Raw genomic sequence first — 21,293 nt, 5'->3', positions numbered from 1 at the left:
GGAGCGGGTACTCTCTGAAGGGTGATGTTCAGGCGCTGCGCGTTCCTTCCAGGGCCGCAGCCCCTACGCATCTCCGTGGCCTCCTTCCAGCCCCCCCAGACATTCCTGGGTACCATTCCCGCTCCCTCCCACGAAGCAGGGGGATAATCACCCCCGTTCAGCGGACGCAGCTGGGTACAGCACAGCTGGACTGATTTGCTGACAGGCACGTAAGAAAATTGCGCTAGTCAGCCCTTCAATGAGGCCGTCCTTGTAACTGCATCATTTCCCGGTGTGATCCCAAACACGGTGGGGACTCCCCGGGTAGGGCTTGACCCCCACAGAGCGTGCAGCTGACCCCTCCAGCACCCACACCCCCATGGCAGGTGGCTCAGCCAGGCTGTGTCCTCGCTGTGGGGCTCCACGGGGCACAAACCCACAGCTCCGGTCCCAGTGACACCCCCCGCCCGGGGGTGCCGAATGCTGCCGGAGCCAGGATGAGCAGGTATGAAGTGGGGGGGACACGAGAGGTCTCGAGGGGGCCCTGAGGGATGCTCAGCTGCGTGGGGATGCTGCACAGACGCCCGCTCCAGCACGCACTGCTGCAGCCCAGTGCTGCTTCGCCTTGCGACCCATGCCGAGGCCAGCAGCTCTCTCTGCAGCCCAGTGGAAATTCCCCAGCGGTGCCAGCACTTGTGGCCTCCAGAGACCAGCAACCCTCGCTGGACCCAGCCAGGAGCTGGGGTGCTGCCATCTCGGCGCAGCATTCCCACCGCCTCGAGCCTCCTGGGCTCCGGGCAAGGATAATCTGGAGCAGCGAGGCTGGTGGGCGCTGTGCGGGGGCTGCACCTGCTCCCCCTCCACCCCCTGCCCTCGCCTCCTCGGCTGCGCCATCCCCTGCGTGTTTTTTCAGGCTCCCCTGCCCTCATTTGAATGGGCCCTGCCTGCCCAGCCTCATAATCTGCCACTAAGTGGGACTGCCGATGAACACTGTGATAAATTTAGAAAGAAATCTTTGTGTGGGTCAGAGGAAAAACACGGCGGCCTGGGGAATCCGAGCTGCAGCGAAGCGGCACAGCTCCGTTTGATTTCCCTCTGCTCTCTGCCTGCGAAGCGGGATTTCACGCCGCGTTTCTTACGGCTAAAAGCAAGAGGGATCCAGAGAGTTTATAGGTGGTCCCCGCTGCTGCTGGAGTTTATAAGCCAAGGGTGCCTTCATATAAAAATAATCTGTTTTAACAGATATTAGCGAAAAAGGAGCGGGGAGGATCGGAGCGTGCGAGCAGCTGAGCCGCCCCGGCGCAGCACGACCTGACATTTCAGCTGGAGCCTCTTAAAGAGCAAGTTTACCTTCCCCCAGGACTTGTTTATACGCAGAAGTAGAGATGGCAGTTTTACTTAATTCCACTTTCAGGCTCGTCAGGCTCCTGACTGCCACACCACAGCGATATTGTTCCTCTGCAATTGCTTGTGTTGACCTGTTAAATTGTTTTTAAATGACAACAACAAAAATAGTAGCATTAGTGGTGCAAAATCCCCCATGAAATCACAAATCCAGCACCACTTTCCTTGCTGAAAGTCCAGATGCTGTTGAAAACTGTTTTGTCATTTGTTGGTAAATCACATTGTACCAGTGCAAGAAAAGGGAAAGAATTTTCTGAATGTATTTCCTTTAATAAGCTATTAAGACCTTGTACTGCAAATTAAACTATTAATTAGATGTCTTATCATTCCTAAACACGTTCGCATGTTGCCAAAGCAGCAATAAGCCTCTGGGGCAGGCACAAGATAAGAAAAGAGGGAAGATGCAAACACAAAGATGAAAAAAATAAAGCTAAAGGGTCACAAGAACCAGAAATAGCAAATAAATAACCAAGGGTCAGTGGAGTATTTTTTTATTTACAAGAATAAAATAAATATGTAACTTAAAAATAAATTTCCAAGGTGGAGGCCCTTGGGACATCTATGTCTTATGCAAGACAAAAAGCCATGTAACTGTTTTCAGACCTTTTTTTTCTACAGTGAGTGAGAAACTGGAACTAATCTCCTTTCCCCCCAACAAGATGACTTTCCATTAGAAACAACAGAAAAATTGTTCAAGCTTGTTGTGTTTTTTTTCTCCAGAAGAAAAATGCAAACAATTTTCAATAGGAAAATATTGCCCTGATGCAATTCCACACTGATTCCACAGCTGTCCCTTCCGAACCAACCCTCACCCCAGAAACAGCATCCCAGGCTCACCCATTCTTGTCTCTCCTGTTTTTTTAAGGTTAAAAAAGAAAAATGTCAAGCCTCACAGCACTCGGCACACTCCCCTTGCTCACTGTGAAGGTGGTTCCTCCTGCCCTCATGGGTCCTTTCGAAATGAGAAGGTGAGCCTGCCAGCATGGGACCAGCTCTGTGCCTCAGCCTGAAGGTCCTTCTCACACGGCGGGTCGTGTCTGAGACCCGAGTCCTGGCTCACACTAATCTATGTTCATCTCTGGCTCCATCTCAGGGTTTGCAACATGAGCATATTAAAATGTTTTTAGAGCCCAATTCTTCAGCATTTGCCTCTGACAGTTTATCTCAGGGGATAGATAATCTCATTTATGTCTGTTACTGCAAATCAAAACACCAGCAAATTAAATGGATCTGAAGGCTAAGATTAAAGACTTAGAATTAAAACACCTGTGAAGTGCCTCTAATGCAAATAGTTGTAAATACCATTTTTTCTGAGGGATGGAAAAGCCCTACCCAAATGCTGTTCGCTTTACCTTGAAAGCAAAGGCGGAAATATCACATCGGTGCAGACATCATATACGCGGGCTTTATGTGATGCTGGTTTCTGTTCTATGGTTAGGAAAGGAAACGAGCTTGAACACCCTTGGCCAACGCCGGGAGACGTCTTTATGGCCGTCTGATGATGGGTGAGCTTTCGGCTGACTCAGAACTGGTACAGCACACGAATTCCACGGGACGGGCTGGAGGAAGCTGCGGGCGCTGCCGGTTCCCAGGCTGCCGTCACAGGGATGTGCCCTGGCTCCACCGACGATGCTTCGCCAGCTTCTCCATCCGTAAGCGTAACGCAGGCCGTCGGCAGAGCCGGCTGGGCTTCCGTGGTCCCTGCGCCCGGATCGCAAAGCCTGCCTGGCCTTGCAAGCAGATGGTGCAGTAAGTATTGTAGAACTCCCACACAACTTTTGCAGGATCAGGCATTGAACAAGCAGACGGGAACTGGATTGATGGGAAATTCATTTTAGAAATTTCATTTTAAATGTTCCCCATTCCTAGAATATGAGCTTCAAAGCCCGCTGGATGTTTTACTTCTTCCATAGTTTCATAATGTTATTATTTTAGCGCCTTGGCTGTCCTGCCGGTGCCCCAAGTTGCAGCAGCGGAGCAGAACCCTTCTTCAGGTGCTGCTTCTGACTGAGCACCCGAACCTAAGTACCAGCTGCCCTCTAGAGCAAAGTATTCAATGTTTTAGCAAAGCACAGCCAGCAGATAGCAGCATTGTTATACAGAATATACCCTAGGCTCTTTCTGCTGCGGTTTCAAAGTCCTGCAGAACCCTTGGTGCGTCTAAGTCTGAGGCCATGACTCCCCCTCCACTGAGCTCCTGCTCACCTGGGCTGCAGCCTGTGCTGCGGAGGCGAACATTTACCTGTTACACTTCAAAAGAAGCTGTAATCTCTAAGAGAAACTGCTTTGACCAAAATTTCACAGGGGGGGAGGATTTGACAGTGAGACCAGGCACACAAGGATCTACCCTTAAACTGATATTTTAGCATGTCGGGCATCGGGGCAGCTCTTCCCAGCGCGAAATCAATGAAAAAGAAATGAGCAAGCAGCAAACAGAGAAAGGAGATACTTTTCTCTGACCTGGGTCATGCTGTTTTGCTGTGAAGGGCTTGTGATATTGCAGTTTTCTCACCTGGGAGGGTTGTGCTGTTTCTATTGTCAAAGGGATGGAAGATCCACTGAGGGACATAATAAGACAATAAAAACTTGTTTGCTCTTGATAAATCTGATTGATTTCAGCAATGCACAGAACGAGCCACCTTCAACTCACAGTAGCATTTTATGGCAGTTCTGATACGAAGGTATTCCTTCTTTTCTGAAAAAGTCTTTGATTTCAACCTGCAGAAAGATTTGGGGCTGCCTGGGTGGGTGTCAGGGCTTCTGCTTGTGTTTCAGGCTGGGACATGGACATGTCATTTCATGGCTGTGTCACATTGATATTTTTATTTAACCCCTTGTATACGTAAGTGCCACCATTCTTCCTCAGAGGATGCTTTCATGCCGATGATTTTCATCAGGGCATTTCACGCCAATATAAGGGTCCCCACCAACTGACTAGACTATGGATGCACTGTATACATGGCATCACAAACCAGGCAAGAGCACCTGCATCAGCCTTGAGCCAGGTTTATGTGAAAGCAGGTCAGTTGGAAGATGGGATGGATTTAGCCCCCTTAAAAGCCCCTAGAAGTGGCCCAAAAGCAGCTGTGAGCCTGCAGGCAGCACGGGATGGCGAGAGGAGGGGGCTGCCTGGCAGGTGGTGGGGCCAGCAAGGAAGGAATGCAGGAGTTTGATGAAGGAATGCAAGGAGTTTGATAAGGAAGAAATAATAATAATAACCTTTTCAGCTGGGCCAGAGCTGAGCCTGCCTGTGTTTACAGGCTTCCTGAGCTGGAAATGCAGCCTTTTCCGCTGGCTCAGCACCGTCCCTGCTTGGCCACCGCTGCTCTCGGCGTTTCCTTCAATCTGGATGTTTCAGAGAAAGCTTTTGTTTTGCCGGAGCAGTTGACTGTAACTTTATTGTCTGCTCGGCTGTAGGGCATACCCTCAGCTATGAAAAATGCACCTGACGTTTGATTAGATCTCCTACTTTGGTACAGTAAGCAGTGCTGATTAAATAAACAATCTCCAAAAAACAACAACAAAAAAAGCCAACCTGAGCTCCCTCTCCTACCCCACAGTGCAAACCAAGCCTCTGGGAGTGCTTTCTCCGTGCTCCACCGCAGCCAGGGCTCTCGGGAAAGAAAGTAATTTCATTTCCCAGTGCCCGTTCCCCTTGCAGCCAGGCTTTCGGAGGTCAGATTTCCCCAAACTGCAACAGAATAGGCAGTGGGGATCCCTGTTCAGTACCCCACAAGCGGTACCCGGTGTGTCTCTGTCTGGGAAACAAGGACTAGGAAGGGTCGGGCATCCCAGAGAGGAGAGGCCAGGTCAGTAAAGATACCCAGCTCCAAACCTCCTGCTCTCAGTGGAGCTCGAGCATCTCCACAAGAGCAGGCACTACAGGACTGCCATGCATCGCCCTACAAATTATTTGAGGCAGGACCCATCGCCCTACAAATTATTTGAGGCAGGAACCGTTGCCGGTTATTGCATAGTGAGGAAGCCTTCATCTTCATCCTCGTACACGTGTGCACACACGCACACCCTCTGCTGTCAGGTCAGACCCCTGCAGGTCACTCCTTGAGGCTAAAGCCTTGTTTATTTTTCCAGGAATTATCTGGACATCTTAAACATCAGAAAATCAAACAATTGCGGTTTTATAGTGGGCTGTACGTCACTTGTCCTGCAAACGTGTTTGTTGAAAGACAGGGAATAATGTGCGCAGAACAAGCCACAGCCTTTAGTCATCGTATTTCTGCTGGGAAACAACCTCTCTGCGAGGCGTTGTCCTCTCATCGCGCTGGCACACGGCACAGCCAGAGCCAGTGTCCCGGTGGGATAAACACGCTGTTGTTCCAAGGACACAACGAAGAAGCTGATTTTTAATACTCTTTTTTTTTTTTCTTTTTTTTTTTTTTCCCCCAAATGGGGTTATTTACAATGAGATTTGGGAGAAGCAATTCACACCAAAACAAACAAAACCTGAAATATTTTAAACCATGTTTAAATGACTCTTGCACTCATAAAACAGCCCCAGATAATGACGGACATTGCTGTACCAGAAAAAAAAAAAAAAAAGCCTTCCCCTCAGGTGTTCAGCACTGAGAAAAGGTTGCAATAAATTCACTAGTGAGAAGGTAGATTAGCTCCAGGGGCCATTTTTGTCCTTATTTTGGATGTGGAGGTCGCTGCTGCCGCCAGCAGAGATTGTGGTCTGACCAGCGTCTGCTGAACTGCAGCCTCATCGCCAACACCAGGCTTGCAAAACCCACAGCTCGGGCTCCCCAAAACTGAGCTGCACTTGCTCAGGGCTGAGCACAAACCTGCCCCTGGTCCCTGGCTCTCACCGGAGGATGCTCTCACCGAGCTGCACGATGCAGCTGGCAGCACCGCTGGGCCTCGGGCGCAGCACCACTGCAGCACGAGGTAGGACCTGCTGCTGCTGTTGGGATTTTGGTGTTGGCCTTCACTTACCAAAGCGAAAATACAATTTTTTGTTTGTGTACCCGCGGCTGATGCAGAGGGAGAGGCGCTCGCAGCAGAGCCGGGTTGCTGACTAGCACTCATTGCACTGGGAGCTCTTTGGCATCTTTTATGTCCTACCCGAGCCACCAGCCCCCACGGCGGGAGGGTGGGCGGTGGGGCTGCCAGCCCCCGGTGTCTGCAGAGCTGTCGACAGCGGTATCAAAACTTCCCCATCTCACCCCAGCAATTGATTGCTGGCTCTGCCTTGTCAAACACTCTCTGCAGTCCCTGATGTGAAGAGACTGGGGAAGGTTTTTACTCTAAAACAGCTACCTGCGCACTGGTAGGATTGCAAAGGAAACAATTCTGAAGTCTATTCACATTTCAGCCTGCAATTCCATGTGGAAAGTTTTTCACAGAGCTTCAGCAAATTTTGCTGGAGTAGGAAATACTAAAGACAACCTAAAGCACAAGGAGGGGATTAAGTGTGATGTTCTTAAAAGAGGAAGAAATCCTGCACTTAAGGATGAGATTAAAAACAACTCTGTTAAACAAAATTATCTGAAACCTGAGAGGTTTTTGTCACTGAAATCCCAATTTAACTATTTTAATCAGCCTAACACACTGCCACAAAAAATTTTGGCTGTCTGGAGTCTGGCTCGAGGCTTCTGTAGCTTCAGTCTGCCTCTGCTTAAAAGCTGCTCAGGGCTAAGGGCACTTGCATTGCTCATTATGTTCTTCTAACAACAAAAGCAGAGAACAGCTGCGAAAAAGTGTCTTGTGTGGTCAATGGGGGAAGCAGGAGGAGGCAGAGAAGCAGGTCTTTGGCAGCTCTGGCGCTTAATGTGCTTTAGGCTGATTTTGAAGTTCTTCACAGAAATAATAACAATAAAAAAAGGTCTGCAAATCCCTAACCATCCATAGAAAACTCTTGCCCTCCCTTGTCTCTCTGCTCCCCTTGCAGTTCACGCTAAGGATGCTCTTCTCTGCCGGGTCACATCTCGGTGTCGGCGGGGCTGCGCTGCCTGGCAGAGTGGCTGTTTTTGGAGGACGCTTGGCCAGTCCCGTTCTCCTGAGTCCCACCGTTGAGGTTGGGCTTCTCCTGCGGCTCAGGTTGTTCTTGGGGGGGCATCATCAGCATCGTGTTTCCCTGGCTACCGTTTTCTGTGTAATATGGGTCTTCAGCCTAAACAGGTACATAAATAACAAAGGCAGAGTTAGGGAAGGGAAAGGGCTGACAGCAAGCGGCTTTGATTGCAGGCAGCGTCTTGGCTGCCTGCCTGCGCTTCCTGCACAGGAGGTACAAACAACTGCAGGCATGGGAACCTGCTCTCGCTGATGAGAAGGGGAACAGAGGGCCTGAACCATGCCGTGGCAAGATGAAGCAAGAAAACCAGCCAGGGACCGCATTTTTGTCTCCTAGACCTGAAAAGAGAAGCCATCAGGTTTTGTTGTATTCTCATAACCAGGTTTTGGAGATGACTCTGCCTTGGGTTTGCAAAGCCACCCTGTGACAGATCACCTCTGCTTTCCGCCTTGGCCCAGTAAGAGCTGAGTGAAAGCTATGGAAATTACCACCTTCTCTCCCTCTCCTTTCTTTCAGCCTGTGAATGCACACAGCTCACAGCAAGGTGCTAGCAGAAGTGCCGGACTGCACTCCAGCGCACGCAAAGATGTGCTGTGTGGCTTGTTACCGCTGTTGCTACAAGGAGCAGATGCCTTTGGAGGATCCAGAGCAATAGGAGAGCTGCCTCCACCCCCCACCACGGTAAGACCCCATGTGTCAGACCGTGGCAGGTCTGATAGCAGTGCAACGGGCGCTGGTGGTCCCTGGCCGCGGGTGGTGATCCCTGCCGCAGCAGATAGCCCCACTCCTGCTTTGCTCAGCGGCATCCAGCACGCCTGGCAGGCTGCCAAGCTTCCCACCCCCCCGTCATTCTCTCAGCCCCTTTGCTGACACCCTGGTCCGTGGCAGAGAGACGGGTGCACTGGACACATTGCACCTAGAAACTGGATTGATGCTGCCATGCGTTTACATGGCCTTTCACTGGCTGCCAGCATCCAGGAGACGGTACTCGGAGGCAGCGGGCTCCAGAGCCCAGGCTATGATGTCCCTGCCGCTGACACGTGTGCTTGACTTCCCACCTGCATGTTTTGGGAGCATCCTTTCTGGCAATGAAACAACCTAATGGCTTCCCAGGACATGACTGTTCACGTGCCCACGATGGGGGAAGAGCATGGCCCGTCCTCACTTTACAGAGGGCTCACGTCCCCAAAAGTCACTGGTGGGGAAGAACCCTCAGCAGCCAGCCTGCCTGGAAAGGGGAAAATGGATATAGGAAATTTCTTTTTCTTTCTTGATATATTTTATTACCATCGGTTGTTAAGTGAGGGGAGAAATAGCCTTTATTACAGCATTGGTACAAGACAGACACGTAACTCAAATGCAGTGAATGGAAAGTTAAAGTGTGTCACTTTTAATGACAGATTCATAAGGTTTCGGTGTCTCTGGAGGGGTCTTGCTGGATGAGTTCTTGCTGCTGAGCAAAAAGAAGTGTTAGACCTAGAAGTACAAGCGAGAAAGGGGCGGTTTTCCCACAGCAGCAATCAGCTAAGAGTTAATTTTAGAAGGCAAGAGAGGTTTCCCTTCACCCTGCACAGTCTGGCCTGCCTGCTCCTGCCCTTTGCCGTGCCAGGGCTGAGCCAGCCCTGGGTCACATCATCCCATCGACCTGGGGACACACACAGGCGGGGGGTACCGAGCCGCAGGGTGCGGAGCAGCCCCCTTCTCTCCCACCCAGGCACCTCCCGGCTGCTCCAGCACTGCCTGCGCTGCCGGGCTCCTCTACCTGCGGCTCTGCCACCTGTAAGCACTAACCAGCCTCTCTCCTGCCGGGCTCCAGCTCCGCCGCTTCATCAGGAAATATCCAGCCAAGCCCAGGAACGCCAGCATGAGTCCAGATGTGACCAAGGCAATCAGGGTCTTCTGCGAAAAGTCCTGGTGGTTCCTCACGGTCTCCAGTTTAAGGGATTTTATTCCAAACTGGAAAAAACACCAAAGAGAGCCGGGAGTCTGACAAACAGGAAACATGTGCATCTGCAGAACAGGCACCGGGCTTCAAACAATGCTGTTCTTCACCTCCCTGGTGAGCTTCACGTAAACAAAGCCGGGCTTTGCTACCCAAGCTCCTGAGCTTTGCACTCGCCCTGTGAGCTTGCACGTCCTCACGGTCCCATTTCCATCCTGGCACCTTCTGTGGCGCAGGGAAATTTTCTTCCTTAGACCAGATGCTCAGGCCCTGCTCTTAGATTTAGAGCGTGCATCTGCACGGCTGAAATATCTCCGTGCGCTGCTGTTGCAGCTCTGTTGGCTGCTATTTATATAGGCACCTGGAGCTCAGCTTTACAAGCCAATGGCAGCCTCACTGGCGTGTTGAGAGGAGGAATTAATTAATGTCAGCGTGGTACTTTGAAGAAGCAGAGTGCCAATTACATCCCAAGAGTTATTGTTGGGATCTGGGTCTTTTTAGAGAAGATACTGCAGAATTTTACAGTAACTATTTCAAGCATTTCTGCCTTCGGTGGTTACGTTGGTCCTCTAGTTGCACTAGTTCACCACTGCCTTGCTGCAGGTCTGGGGGTTGGCTCCAGCCATCTCATGTGCCAACGCTCAACAAGCCCCTCCGAGAGGGAGGCAAGGTCAGGTCTCAGCCGGCTGCCCCAGCCTCAACTGCCCGTCTAAAAATCTCCTTTCTCCAGCCACTCAGGCCACCCATTTTTTTCCAGCTGAATTTGCTTAAGGAATTTACCTTTTCCCAGTGAGACTTCTGGAGCACATTTTGATCAGGATCTGCAAGGTTTAAAACGGGAGAGGCACATTACACGGAGGGTCACGCTGCAGCCAACGTCAGCACGGAGGAGCCTGGCCACTGCTGAGCACGGAGGAGCGGTGAGCCCCCTCGCTGCTCTGCAGGCAACGCCACGGCTCCGTGGATCTAGCGAGGCCCCAGAAGAAAGAGCAGCAGCTACAGGGAGAAGTCTCCTCCCTGGCTGTAACTGCGGATCTGTGCCCCACAGCCTCTCCCCACAGACAGCCCCCCTCCCCCATTGCCCACATTGCTCGTTACCCAGCGGTGTTAATGACAGCCAAAGGAATCGGCTCAACTGACCTCCCTTGCCGACAAGGATGAGGAGCATACAGTCACGGTCCACTTCAGATTTAGCGAGTTTTATCTGGCAGGGGGATGAGGATGGAACAGGGCGGGTTCTCTCTTCACATATTGCACTCCATAAGTCCGATCCCTTCGTCTCTAAAAAATGTTTCTGCAAAATTTTCATGAAAAACAAAAAACAGCCATTGAACCAACCGAACGGACTAGTTCACCTCAGCTACGCTGAGGATACTACTGGTAGTGCTCCGCATTCACCCTTTGTGTTTCAGCGGCTCGGCTGTGCTGTGAGAAGCAACAAGCAGTGACAAGCGGTGCGGGGGTGTCAGACCTTCACCTCCCACCTCACTGCTGCTCGCAGCCCCCACACCAACACCTAGAAAATGGAGATGCTTCTTTCTTAAATTAATGACAATAAATGAAATTAAGATATCATTAGCAACTCTTGCAAATGGCATTTAAGCAAAGCTAAATTTAGGATCTGGATTGCATAGCGAGTCTCTCCAATTTTTGGACAGAAACAGCCGCCTGAAGAGCCCCATTGTTTCAGAGTCCCAGGCAGGGGCTGGGAAAGGAGGGAAATAACAAAGAAGCATTGAGCCTTCCTGTTTAGGAAATGTCTTCAATGTTTTTGCTAGGTCGCTGATCAAAGGCTAGGCAAAAAAATACAAATTTCTTACATTTTAGAGCTGAACTGACTCTGGGGTGGAAGAGGAAGAGGAGTGAGGAGCTGCAGCCTTTCCCTTCTGTGGGCCAATTTCTGTATCGGACAGGACAGCCTTTCTCCTCAGGTCTATTTTCAGCCACGGTCAGGCCTGGAGACAGAGCCCCCAGTCGCTACAAGACGTTCTCAGCTTCCCTAACATCCTCCCAGCTGGGGACATCGTCTGAGCTGTGGCCTTGCCCACCCCCTTGAGACAGAGACCGGCTCCAGCTGACCTCCCCCCTGCCCCTACCCTCCACTTGCTCCCCGGGGGGCACCCACCAACGTGGGGCTGCCAGGGAGGAGAAAACCCTCTTGCCTTGCAGCGCTGTGCAGAGCCAGGCGGCTCAGCACCTTAGAATTGCCTCAGGATTGTGCTCGGATCGCCACATCCTCTTAGCATACAAAAATGCAGAAACTTATCCATGGGAGGATAACAAACAAATCATTTTCAGCTGTTTCTGTAGAGCTTGGCTTGGGGTGAGAAAGGCCAAGATGGAACAAGAGACCCAAGTGTGTATTTTCCTTTCTCTGCTGTGGAAAGAACTCATCGGAGTGTCAGAATTTCCCTTTGCAATTAGCAGCGCTGGGTGCCAGCTTATTGCTCATTTGCTTTGGGAAAGGCCAGCAGGAAAGTGAGACCCGGCACGGTCCCTCCTATCTGCTCTCCTCCCAGACACTCTTATCTGCTTCCCAGGTCCGGCGGCTGCTGAGCCTGAGCTGGTTTTTCCCACTCAGGGATGGCCGAAGCGGAGGCAGGGTGGGGGGTCTGCCGTGAGGTGCGAGCTCCCAGGAAAACACGGGTGGGAGTGGAGCAGTTTGACGCGTTTCACATGCAGCGAGGGTTAAGAGCGTGTGCAATTTACATACGACTCTATAGCGTATTCTATCAGTTACATATGCATCCATTTATGTGCTGCAGGTATGTAGTGCGGGCACGGTGTCCATAAACCCTGTGCCCAGGGGCCGCTGCCCACTGGATGGCATCTCTGATCAGAATCACTCCCTCCTGGAGGAGTTTCCATGTGGATTCTTGCTAAAGTGCAGTCCCTGTATACCGGAGCAAGTCTAAATACCATTTCATTGCAAATTTGCAGAGAAAAGGCAAGAAAGAATTCACTCATCCCAAGTGGCGGCAGCATGGCTGACCAGCAAAAATAAAATTAATCACTGTCAGTTTATACCCAGGGCATTGCCAAGTTGCCATCCCGCAAGATCCAGCACCATCTGCCCTCTGTGGCAGGTTGTACCTCCAGTGTGAAAGGGGTCTTGCCTCCCACCCACAGCAGTGTCTCAGCTGGACCCTCTTCTGCTTTTATAAATGCCTCATTTTTGGGGCACAAGGCCGAGGGCAGTTACGGAGAGCCTGGGATTCCCTTAGGAGTCAGCGCAGATGGGGATGCTGCTCAGCCACCCGTGCTCCTTCACATGCCTTGATTTCTTTCCTAGGGCACTTGGCAAGACAAAAAAAGGTGCTCGCATTCCCAACAGGCAAGAGGAAGGAGAAGAACAAAGGAGATTTCCTGTTAAATGTGGCAGAGATACTTTAGAAGCTAAACTGACCCCAGAGCTTAATTATGAAAGAGGAGGCATTACGCAGCCAGGAGGCTGCATTTCCCCTTGGACTGCTGTGATCGTCCCTTTGGGATCCTCCTGGGACTGCTGTGATCATCCCCACCTCCATCAGTCTGGCACAGTTCAGATGCTCTGCCCTAGAGATAACCCAAACCAACCCCCCAGGCATGGTGGGTGACCCCATTGCTCCAAGCCAATTGCTCCAGGAACCTGCCCTTGGCTGTTTGCTTGCAGCCCCCCTCCTCCTGCATGTCCTCCCGCTTAGACACACGTGGCCACACAGGGCTGCTACTCACACAAGTGTTGGACTCGTTGAGCTGCAAGCAGATGGCTGCAGTGTCACTCACTTCTTTGACATTGTGGCATGTGATGAGCTGGAAGGGAAAAAAGACAGTGGCAGGATCAGTGAACTGTCAGGGGGGCTGTGGGACAAATCCAGCCCCCTCGTGCTCCCACAGCCCACGGCGTCCATCTGTATCCTCACCTTGGAGCTGTCCCTGGCTATCTGCAGTGACGTGGTGGCAGCCGAGATGAGAGGATGCTCTGAGCTGGCAGGAGAGCTCGCCAGAGCTGCCGTGGACCCTGGGATTTCTGCCGTCATGCTGGGTTGTGTTGCTTGGCTCTTGGCGGTGGAGACCCCTCGGCTCGTGTGGTCCGGGTCCAGGGGGGTGCCTGGCAGCTGTGTGGGGGCTTGGCTGGGCTGTGGGCTCGTCTGCTTGCTGCTGAGCCCTGGGGCTGTGGGGCTGGCTGCCAGGGACCCGGCAGCAGCTTCAGTTTTGAAGAAATGCAATGAAAAGGATACGTGAGAAAAGCTTAAGTCCTCTAAAATCAATGCGTGGCATTGCGATGACTGAAGTATAATATTGATTTGTCATAGCCAGCAGTACCAGAACGTGTTATTGGCTGTATAAGAAACGCACATTAGACTTGCTTCAGTTACCTAATTGTTACATGCGCTTCATAATCTGCTTACAATGGGCTAATTTCCTGGGTGCATGCTGCACCACAGCAAGGATGCCACTGCCCGGCCTCCCCTGCGTCACCTTCATCACCCCCTTGACCCAGAGTCTTCGTACAGATGCACTGATTTCAAACAGTGTAAGAGAAAGGCACCATCCACCTGGGCAAGTGTCCCTGCTTCAAAGCCCTTCAGAGCCGACATCTGGCCTGTCATCGGAAAGGCTGGCAGACGTCTTATGGGTGTCATTTGCCGAGCAAAGAATCAGTATGTTAAGATAAAAGATGAAGGAGCACCTTGTCCTATCATCTCTTGGCTGTTTTGCAAAGGATGTGTCTAAGCCACCCATCCTGAAGACAGCAGTGGCAGGTTGGCCCAGGTGGGGTTTTTTTGGACAGGATTAAAGCTTTCGACCATACTGTCAGGCTCCTTTTCAAGAGCACAACCCACGCACCAACCATGTGGTTTCTTAGGGCAAGCCTGTGCCCTTAATACATCTGATTATTAATGCAAATGCTACCAGGAGTCATGGGGGGGGGGGTGATTACCAGACGTCTCTGCCGCCGGCTCGGCACTGCTGGGGGCTCTGGGGGCTGTGGTGGCTGCCATGCTGCTGATGCCTTTCGTCTCCGTGGCCGTGGCCGTTGGTGTGGGGGTGTCTGTCGGGCTCCCAGAAGCGTTGCCTGGGGGCAGAAGAAGGTGTTAGGGGCTGCCTTCCTTCCCCCCATCCCCCATCCGCCCCTGAGGGTCCCTGTGGGCAGGGCAGGGTTAGCTGCTTTCACCAATTTGCTTTCTTCTTGCCCCAAAGTGGCAGGCTGCCTCAGAGCTCATGTGGGAGAAGCTCAGAGCGCAAACATTTTGGCTGGGCGAGCACCAGACTTGGGTGCAGCCCTTGCAGAGGCTCCGGGGCTCTTGGGGTGGTGCTGGAGGGGGACAGGCTCGTTTCTGCCCTCATCCTTACCGATCCCTGGGCTTACCGAGGGATGCACAAAGCTCTGCACAAAGCTGGATTTTGTAGTAGTTTGGGTTTATAATCCTTGGAGGAAAGACTCAGGCCTTGGAAGAGATCACTTGTACAGCTTAGGAAAAATGAGTTGGATTTGCAGTTGCAGGCACAATCTCAAAGTAAATAGAAACATTCCCACTGGCTCGGGATCAGCCCTGACTCATGAGCAAAAACATCTTTGGAGGTAAAACAGAATGTTTGGAGAATGGTTTGCTGTTCTAACTTAAAGTTTATATATTGCTTCCTGGTATGTTACAAAGATGACACTTCCAGCTTTTCCTTCTGAAATGAACAATATGAGTCAGTGAAAATACATTTCTTCCCATTTCTTAACCTTTTCTATTCTTAAGACCTATTTCCACTCGTAAAAAACAGCTTCAGTCTCTACTCCAGGGCTGTTGCTGTTTAAGATTCTTATCCAGACACTAAAGAGAAAATCATACAAAATACGTTGTTTCATTTGTATTTCTGCCGAGGAGAGCCTGAGCTCCAAGAAAAGTTACTTCATCCCTCCAAAAACCCTCCGAGACGGAGCAGCACTGACAGATCCTGACCAGCCGCCCGGCGCCGGCACTAGGGCAGCACCCACGGCCCGATAAACATGCGTTTCGGTGTCGTGCACTTCGGGGTTGTCCTGGCAGGAATTTTTCTCCATTGGGATGTCAGTACTTTGCTGGATCGGGTCCAGGGAGCCTGGACGGTTTATGAAAAGCAAAGACCGAGATCGCTGCGGTTCGTATTGGCAGTGGGTGGGAGCAGGCAGGGCTGCTCGGCGGTGCCTGCAGCCGGTGGGTGGTTATACCGGAGGGTGCTGAGTGGGGACTGTGCCCCATCCTGCTCCATCCCATCCCGCCTCGGCTGGGCTGCAGCTGCTCAGGGCGTGGGAGCACCGGGGAGGCGGGGGGCCCTGCCGAGGGCTCGGCGCAGGTGTCTGGAGCTGGGATCGAGATTTTGGCACGGCTTTTATTTGAGGGAGAAGTTTCTTCTCTCCAAGACAATTCAGTTCCAACTGGTTAAATCACCAAGTATTTCTGATGAATTTTAACAAATCAAAAGCAGGAGGCATGACTGCATGCCCAGAATAATGAGTAGCATGAAGTTAAATCCACGCTTTGCATATGGCTTTGTGTTTGCATGGACATTAGCAGGAAACTTTACATCAGTAGAACAATGTAGCACCTGGACTTGACCTCCCCAAGAGCCACAGCCACCCAAGTACCTCTGAACTATTCCAGATGTTTGCAAAGCACCAGAGGTATTTCTAATCAAAGTCTTTTCAACACTAAATACCATAAATTGAAGCCTGGATTATTGCTCAGTGTAATTTGTAAGAAGACCTGTCACATGGTATGGTTTTTTTTCCCCTTTACTTGTAGCAAATGCAGGACTTTTATAGAAACCATAGCTAAGTTTTTTGAAACCTTAGGACTCATGAGATAAATAATGATCCAGACGTGGGCTGGATAATCCACATGGTGCTCAGCTAAAGTGGGTCATTCATTGCACTATACATTTTTACTGGCTTTGCTAAACTTTGTGAATTTGTTAGTATTAAGGGTTTGAGAGTTTAAGCCAAGCCATTTATTAACCTCAGAGAAATCTCCACCTGGTAGTGCTAGCACACGTAGAAGCAAGAGCACATAGATACATGAAAGCAAACTACTTCACAGTACCTACTGTATTTACCTGTCTAGCTTTTAAAAAGTGAATGCCTCTGGGTTTTAAAGCTGGTTTGTTAATGAGGCTTAGGAAGTATCTCAGCTGGAATCAAATAAAAAAGCAGCAATATAAATGTTAAAATAGTTGACTTGGTCCAACACTCATCCCTGAGCACTAAAGCAGGACCATAGAAGGCAAAACTCTGCAGTGGTGAGGGCTCAGGAAACAGGAGACAAGTTTCCACAGTTTCTGCCTTACTCTGCACCCACCACAAACGAAACACGGGGGGTGGGTTTTTCCCCGCACATCCATCCCTGCGAGGTGGGGGGGGCAATGCACAGGGGATTCCCCGACAGCACCTGCACCGCCTGTGCTGATACAGGAACCTCTTGGTAAACCTTTTGCTAACAGGGTGCCTACTCCAGTGCTCTGAGACAGAAACCCTCTCCCAGGGGAGTTTCTCAAACTCTTCCATGTGTTTGACAAAGTCTTTTTCCAGGCTCAGCTGGCGCTCTAGAACCTGCAAGGGCTGCGGCTGAGCTGCGGCAAAGCGCTGCGGTGAGCCAGCTCCGCGGTACTGCTGGCACCAATGGCTGCAGAAGAGGAGGGTAATGAACCATGGGACACGGAGCAGGAGGGTAAGGAACGACGGGACATGGAGCAGGAGGGTAAGGAACGACGGGACACGGAGCAGGAGGGTAAGGAACGACGGGACACGGAGCAGGAGGGTAATGAACCACGGGACACGGAGCAGGAGGGTAATGAACCACGGGACATGGAGCAGGAGGGTAAGGAACCACGGGACACGGAGCAGGAGGGTAAGGAACCACGGGACACGGAGCAGGAGGGTAAGGAACCACGGGACACGGAGCAGGAGGGTAAGGAACCACGGGACACGGAGCAGGAGGGTAAAGAACCACGGGACACGGAGCAGGAGGGTAAGGAACCACAGGACACGGAGCAGGAGGGTAAGGAACCACAGGACACGGAGCAGGAGGGTAAGGAACCACGGGACACGGAGCAGGAGGGTAAGGAACCACGGGACACGGAGCAGGAGGGTAAGGAACCACGGGACACGGAGCAGGAGGGTAAGGAACCACAGGACACGGAGCAGGAGGGTAAGGAACCACGGGACACGGAGCAGGAGGGTAAGGAACGACGGGACATGGAGCAGGAGGGTAAGGAACGACGGGACACGGAGCAGGAGGGTAAGGAACGACGGGACACGGAGCAGGAGGGTAATGAACCACGGGACACGGAGCAGGAGGGTAATGAACCACGGGACATGGAGCAGGAGGGTAAGGAACCACGGGACACGGAGCAGGAGGGTAAAGAACCACGGGACACGGAGCAGGAGGGTAAGGAACCACAGGACACGGAGCAGGAGGGTAAGGAACCACGGGACACGGAGCAGGAGGGTAAAGAACCACGGGACATGGAGCAGGAGGGTAAAGAACCACGGGACACGGAGCAGGAGGGTAAGGAACGACGGGACACGGAGCAGGAGGGTAAGGAACCACGGGACATGGAGCAGGAGGGTAAGGAACGACGGGACACGGAGCAGGAGGGTAAGGAACCACAGGACACGGAGCAGGAGGGTAAGGAACCACGGGACACGGAGCAGGAGGGTAAAGAACCACGGGACATGGAGCAGGAGGGTAAAGAACCACGGGACACGGAGCAGGAGGGTAAGGAACGACGGGACACGGAGCAGGAGGGTAAGGAACCACAGGACACGGAGCAGGAGGGTACAGAACCACGGGACACGGAGCAGGAGGGTACGGAACCACGGGACACGGAGCAGGAGGGTAAGGAACCACGGGACACGGAGCAGGAGGGTAAGGAACCACAGGACACGGAGCAGGAGGGTAAGGAACCGTGGGACACGGAGCTCTGAAGCTGCCGCCAGCCCAGGCTTCCAGCAGCAGCTCCTCGGAGGCTCAGCCTGCATTACTCATGCCTTTCCAGTTTTACTGCTCTCAGCCATGTGGCAGGAATTCAAGCGGGTGGAGCCCTCTTCCCTCTGGAAATATCTGATAAAAATCCCTCCCCTCCCCCTTTTCCTTCTCCCAGACAGGATATGGGTGTGGGGCCGCAGTCACGCAGGACGCCTGGGGCAGGGGGCTGCGGAGCCCCCTGAGCCGCCACCCCAAAGCCCAGCTGTGGGACCCCAAGGGTTCCCTTGGGGGGGGTGGGGGTGTCTCCCACAGCTGGGTGCTGCTTGGGAGCCCAGCACCTTCCTGGGGAGCCAGGTTGCTCCTGGCCTGAGCAGTTACAGTGTGCAGCCCTCTAAAGAAAGTTAAAGTCAAGTGCCTGTGAGTTCTAATGCTCCTTTTTCATTCCTTGATTTTTAGAACATTTCTAGGTCTTGCAAAAGGAATGAAGGAAAGAAAAAATGCTTTAAAATAACAAGAAAAGAGATTTTTTTTTAAAAAATCAAGTTTGGCAGAGATGAATAAGAAAGATGTAAAAAATAAAGATCAAATATTTTTTAAAAAAGTGTTTGTATTGGGTGCAAATAGAATATATACTCCCATTTCCACGCAGATTCTGAGACAAGCAAGGGGCAGCTCCCCACGTGCTTTAGCAATACTCAGCGTTGCCACTGCAAACTGCTCGCAGCACCGTGCGCTGTGCAGGCAGGGGGGTCTCCAGCAGCCCCGAGCATCAGCCGCTCTGCAGCCCAGGGACAGGCACAGACCGCTCCCACACACAGTGCAACTCAGCGGTTCCCCAAAGGGTCAAGCAAAGCCCAGAACCGAGCATCCCTGAGAGGCTGGGCAAGGCTGCCCCTCGCTCTGGAGTCAGACTGGTTTGATACCTGGAACCCAGCTTCCATCCTCCCCACACGTGGTATTTGTAGAAGACCTGCAGCTGGCCACCCATGGCGTGGGGGTTATTTTATCCCCCTGTAGAACTCCTGGCATAGCTGAAGGTGTCATGGGAGGCCAGTTGTCCCACCCTCGGCAGTGCTGCCATGAGCCAACGTAAGTAACTCCCCCCCCAAATTGGGATTTCCATCCCGAGTTGGTCAGCTGCAGCCTTCACTTAATTCACTGGGACTCCCCGAAGGGGTGGGAGCATGCAGGGCCCCCCAGGTGAGCTCCCTAGTTTTTCTCTGCTCTGCCCAGCAGCTACATTGAACAGAAATAAACCTCCTCTACTCTCCAGCAAGTGCTAATAAAGCACCATGATATCCTGCAGAAACATGGACCATGCTGGCAAAAGGAATGACATTTTGCAGCATTAAATCCCCCGTCACCCAGTGTCTTTGTCTTTACAAAGGCATAGGTTTTTATCACTTTTCTATCATTTTTGCTTTGTACTACAAGGAACTCAGGTTTCGCATTTCAGGTAAACACTTTTGTCTTACACCCTGGCTCACTGCTCACTTCAGCCCAACCAGACAGTCCTGAATTTTATTTCTCTCAAATCAAATTGGCTTTTTCCTTCCTGTAGAATTAACATAGACTGGAGGGTCAGGCGCAACCGCTCGGGTGAGCGATATACCTTGGCAGCAAAGGGAACATGAAAGGAGCACCGTGAAACGCAAGAACAAAACACAGCAAATTCTTTCAATAGATCTAGTTGCTCACATTCATGTGAGTAAGGGAAAATTACATTTGAGGAGACACCCGCACGTTCCTGGCTCCTGTCCCAGCACACAATGCAGCACAGAGCACTGCTTCACTTTTTTTTTTTTTTTTTTTTTTTTTTTGTCCCTTTTTATTACTTTACGGTTGTTGGGTTCAGGACAAGAATGGTAATATTTCCCTAAAATATAACCCTTTAAAAAGTATTACCTAGAGAAAATCTCTGTATTATTATTCACTTTTTCATATGATGAATATTTGAAGAGCTCAAATAGGAGTTTTTAATATTTATGGAGATTCATTTGATTTGCAGAAAATGCTTAGTTCCTACCACAAAACAAAAGTAAAGCTAATTTACACCAGCGCAGACTGAGAAATTACTTGAACCGCGGCTGCACTCTACAGCTTTCCATGCTGCATTTGCATCCCCTTGTGTTACCTGTAAAATTATGAGGAGCTCTTACACCCTGATTCCTCTCTTTTACAAACCACCAGCATTTTCTGTTTGCAGCACATCGCTGTGAACGTGTTGGCCAGGATGCCTGATGCAGTGCCGTCCTGTAAATTGTCACCACAGCGTTCTTTATGTGAAATTGCAATCTCCGCCAAGCGCCCACTAAAATACATCCCCCCGAGCTGCTCTTTCAGAAGTCACAAAGAGTTGCCCCATGCACTAGTCTCACACTGCTCTACTGCTCAGCGTTTGTAACCCTGGTATTTTCTGCAGTCGATACTCACCGGACAACTCCACAACACAGAACGCAATCCAGAAAAGCTGCTTCCACTTCATTATTCTTAAACTTCCCAAGAACAGCATTCTCGCTCGCAGCTCCCACTAAAACTGGCTGTGACAGCTCTTGGGCTTTCAGTCCTGCAGCAGCTCTGAGCTCATGTAGCTTGGGTTTAGTTCAAGCCTTTGAGATCACTCGGTGGTGGGGTGGGTTTCTCTTCAGGGGTTGTGCTTATGGTTCAAGACTGCGAGGTGGAGTTTCTCTGATTTGATTTCAGTTTTATACCGGTTCATGGCAACCTCACTATCACTTAGGTAATTTTCTCCTCCCCACTTTCCTGCCAGGGCTTCAAAACAAACAAAAGAGCAGCCCTCTCTCCAGCAAAGGATCCCAAAGCCTCCCTGGGCTTAACTCTTTCCTGAGAGCTGCCGGCTTTCCCATCAAAGCAAAGGCAGGGATACAACGTGCTCCAGCTGGAAGGAAGGATTACAGTGGAGCACGTTGCTAAACTTCCCTCAAAGCAAAGTAAACACCATCTGATGAGAGCAGAGAAGTGGAGGAACCCCAGG

The 21,293-nt window shown here is 51.3% G+C and overlaps 1 protein-coding gene across 3 annotated transcripts; it reads right to left on the bottom strand.

Annotated features, from left to right (window-relative positions):
* Positions 1 to 5,430: 5,430 nt before the first annotated feature.
* Positions 5,431 to 20,992, bottom strand: CD34 (CD34 molecule). Of its 3 annotated transcripts, none has more exons than XM_040617005.1 (8): positions 20,732 to 20,991; positions 14,284 to 14,418; positions 13,262 to 13,545; positions 13,074 to 13,151; positions 10,500 to 10,653; positions 10,140 to 10,180; positions 9,209 to 9,373; positions 5,431 to 7,516 (listed from the first exon to the last, which is right to left on the bottom strand). In XM_040617005.1, exons 1-8 carry the CDS (start codon positions 20,808 to 20,810, stop codon positions 7,325 to 7,327), a joined length of 1,128 nt encoding a protein of 375 aa, XP_040472939.1. In that variant the 5' UTR covers positions 20,811 to 20,991; the 3' UTR covers positions 5,431 to 7,324. The 3 variants fall into 3 exon arrangements, with proteins under 3 accessions (XP_040472939.1, XP_040472940.1, XP_040472941.1); XM_040617006.1 differs by lacking the exon at positions 5,431 to 7,516 and adding an exon at positions 7,527 to 8,870 and having other exon boundaries at positions 20,732 to 20,992; XM_040617007.1 differs by lacking the exon at positions 5,431 to 7,516 and adding an exon at positions 7,527 to 8,867 and having other exon boundaries at positions 20,732 to 20,992.
* Positions 20,993 to 21,293: the final 301 nt, after the last annotated feature.

The sequence above is a fragment of the Falco naumanni genome, chromosome 17 (assembly GCF_017639655.2).
Source record: "Falco naumanni isolate bFalNau1 chromosome 17, bFalNau1.pat, whole genome shotgun sequence".
NCBI classification, from domain to species: domain Eukaryota; kingdom Metazoa; phylum Chordata; class Aves; order Falconiformes; family Falconidae; genus Falco; species Falco naumanni.
Note: the sequence above shows the minus strand (reverse complement) of the source record. Positions and strands in the feature narration are given on the sequence as shown.

What these genes read in the sequence shown, in the direction of transcription:
- CD34 (XM_040617005.1), bottom strand. Translation starts at nt 20,810, where the DNA reads ATGCTGTTCTTGGGAAGTTTAAGAATAATGAAGTGGAAGCAGCTTTTC. An exon ending in GCCGGCGGCAGAGACGTCTG is followed by an intron (nt 13,546 to 14,283) that starts GTAATCACCCCC and finishes TCAAAACTGAAG; the next exon opens with CTGCTGCCGGGTCCCTGGCA. An exon ending in GCCCGGCAGGAGAGAGGCTG is followed by an intron (nt 7,517 to 9,208) that starts GTTAGTGCTTAC and finishes GTACCTGTTTAG; the next exon opens with GCTGAAGACCCATATTACAC.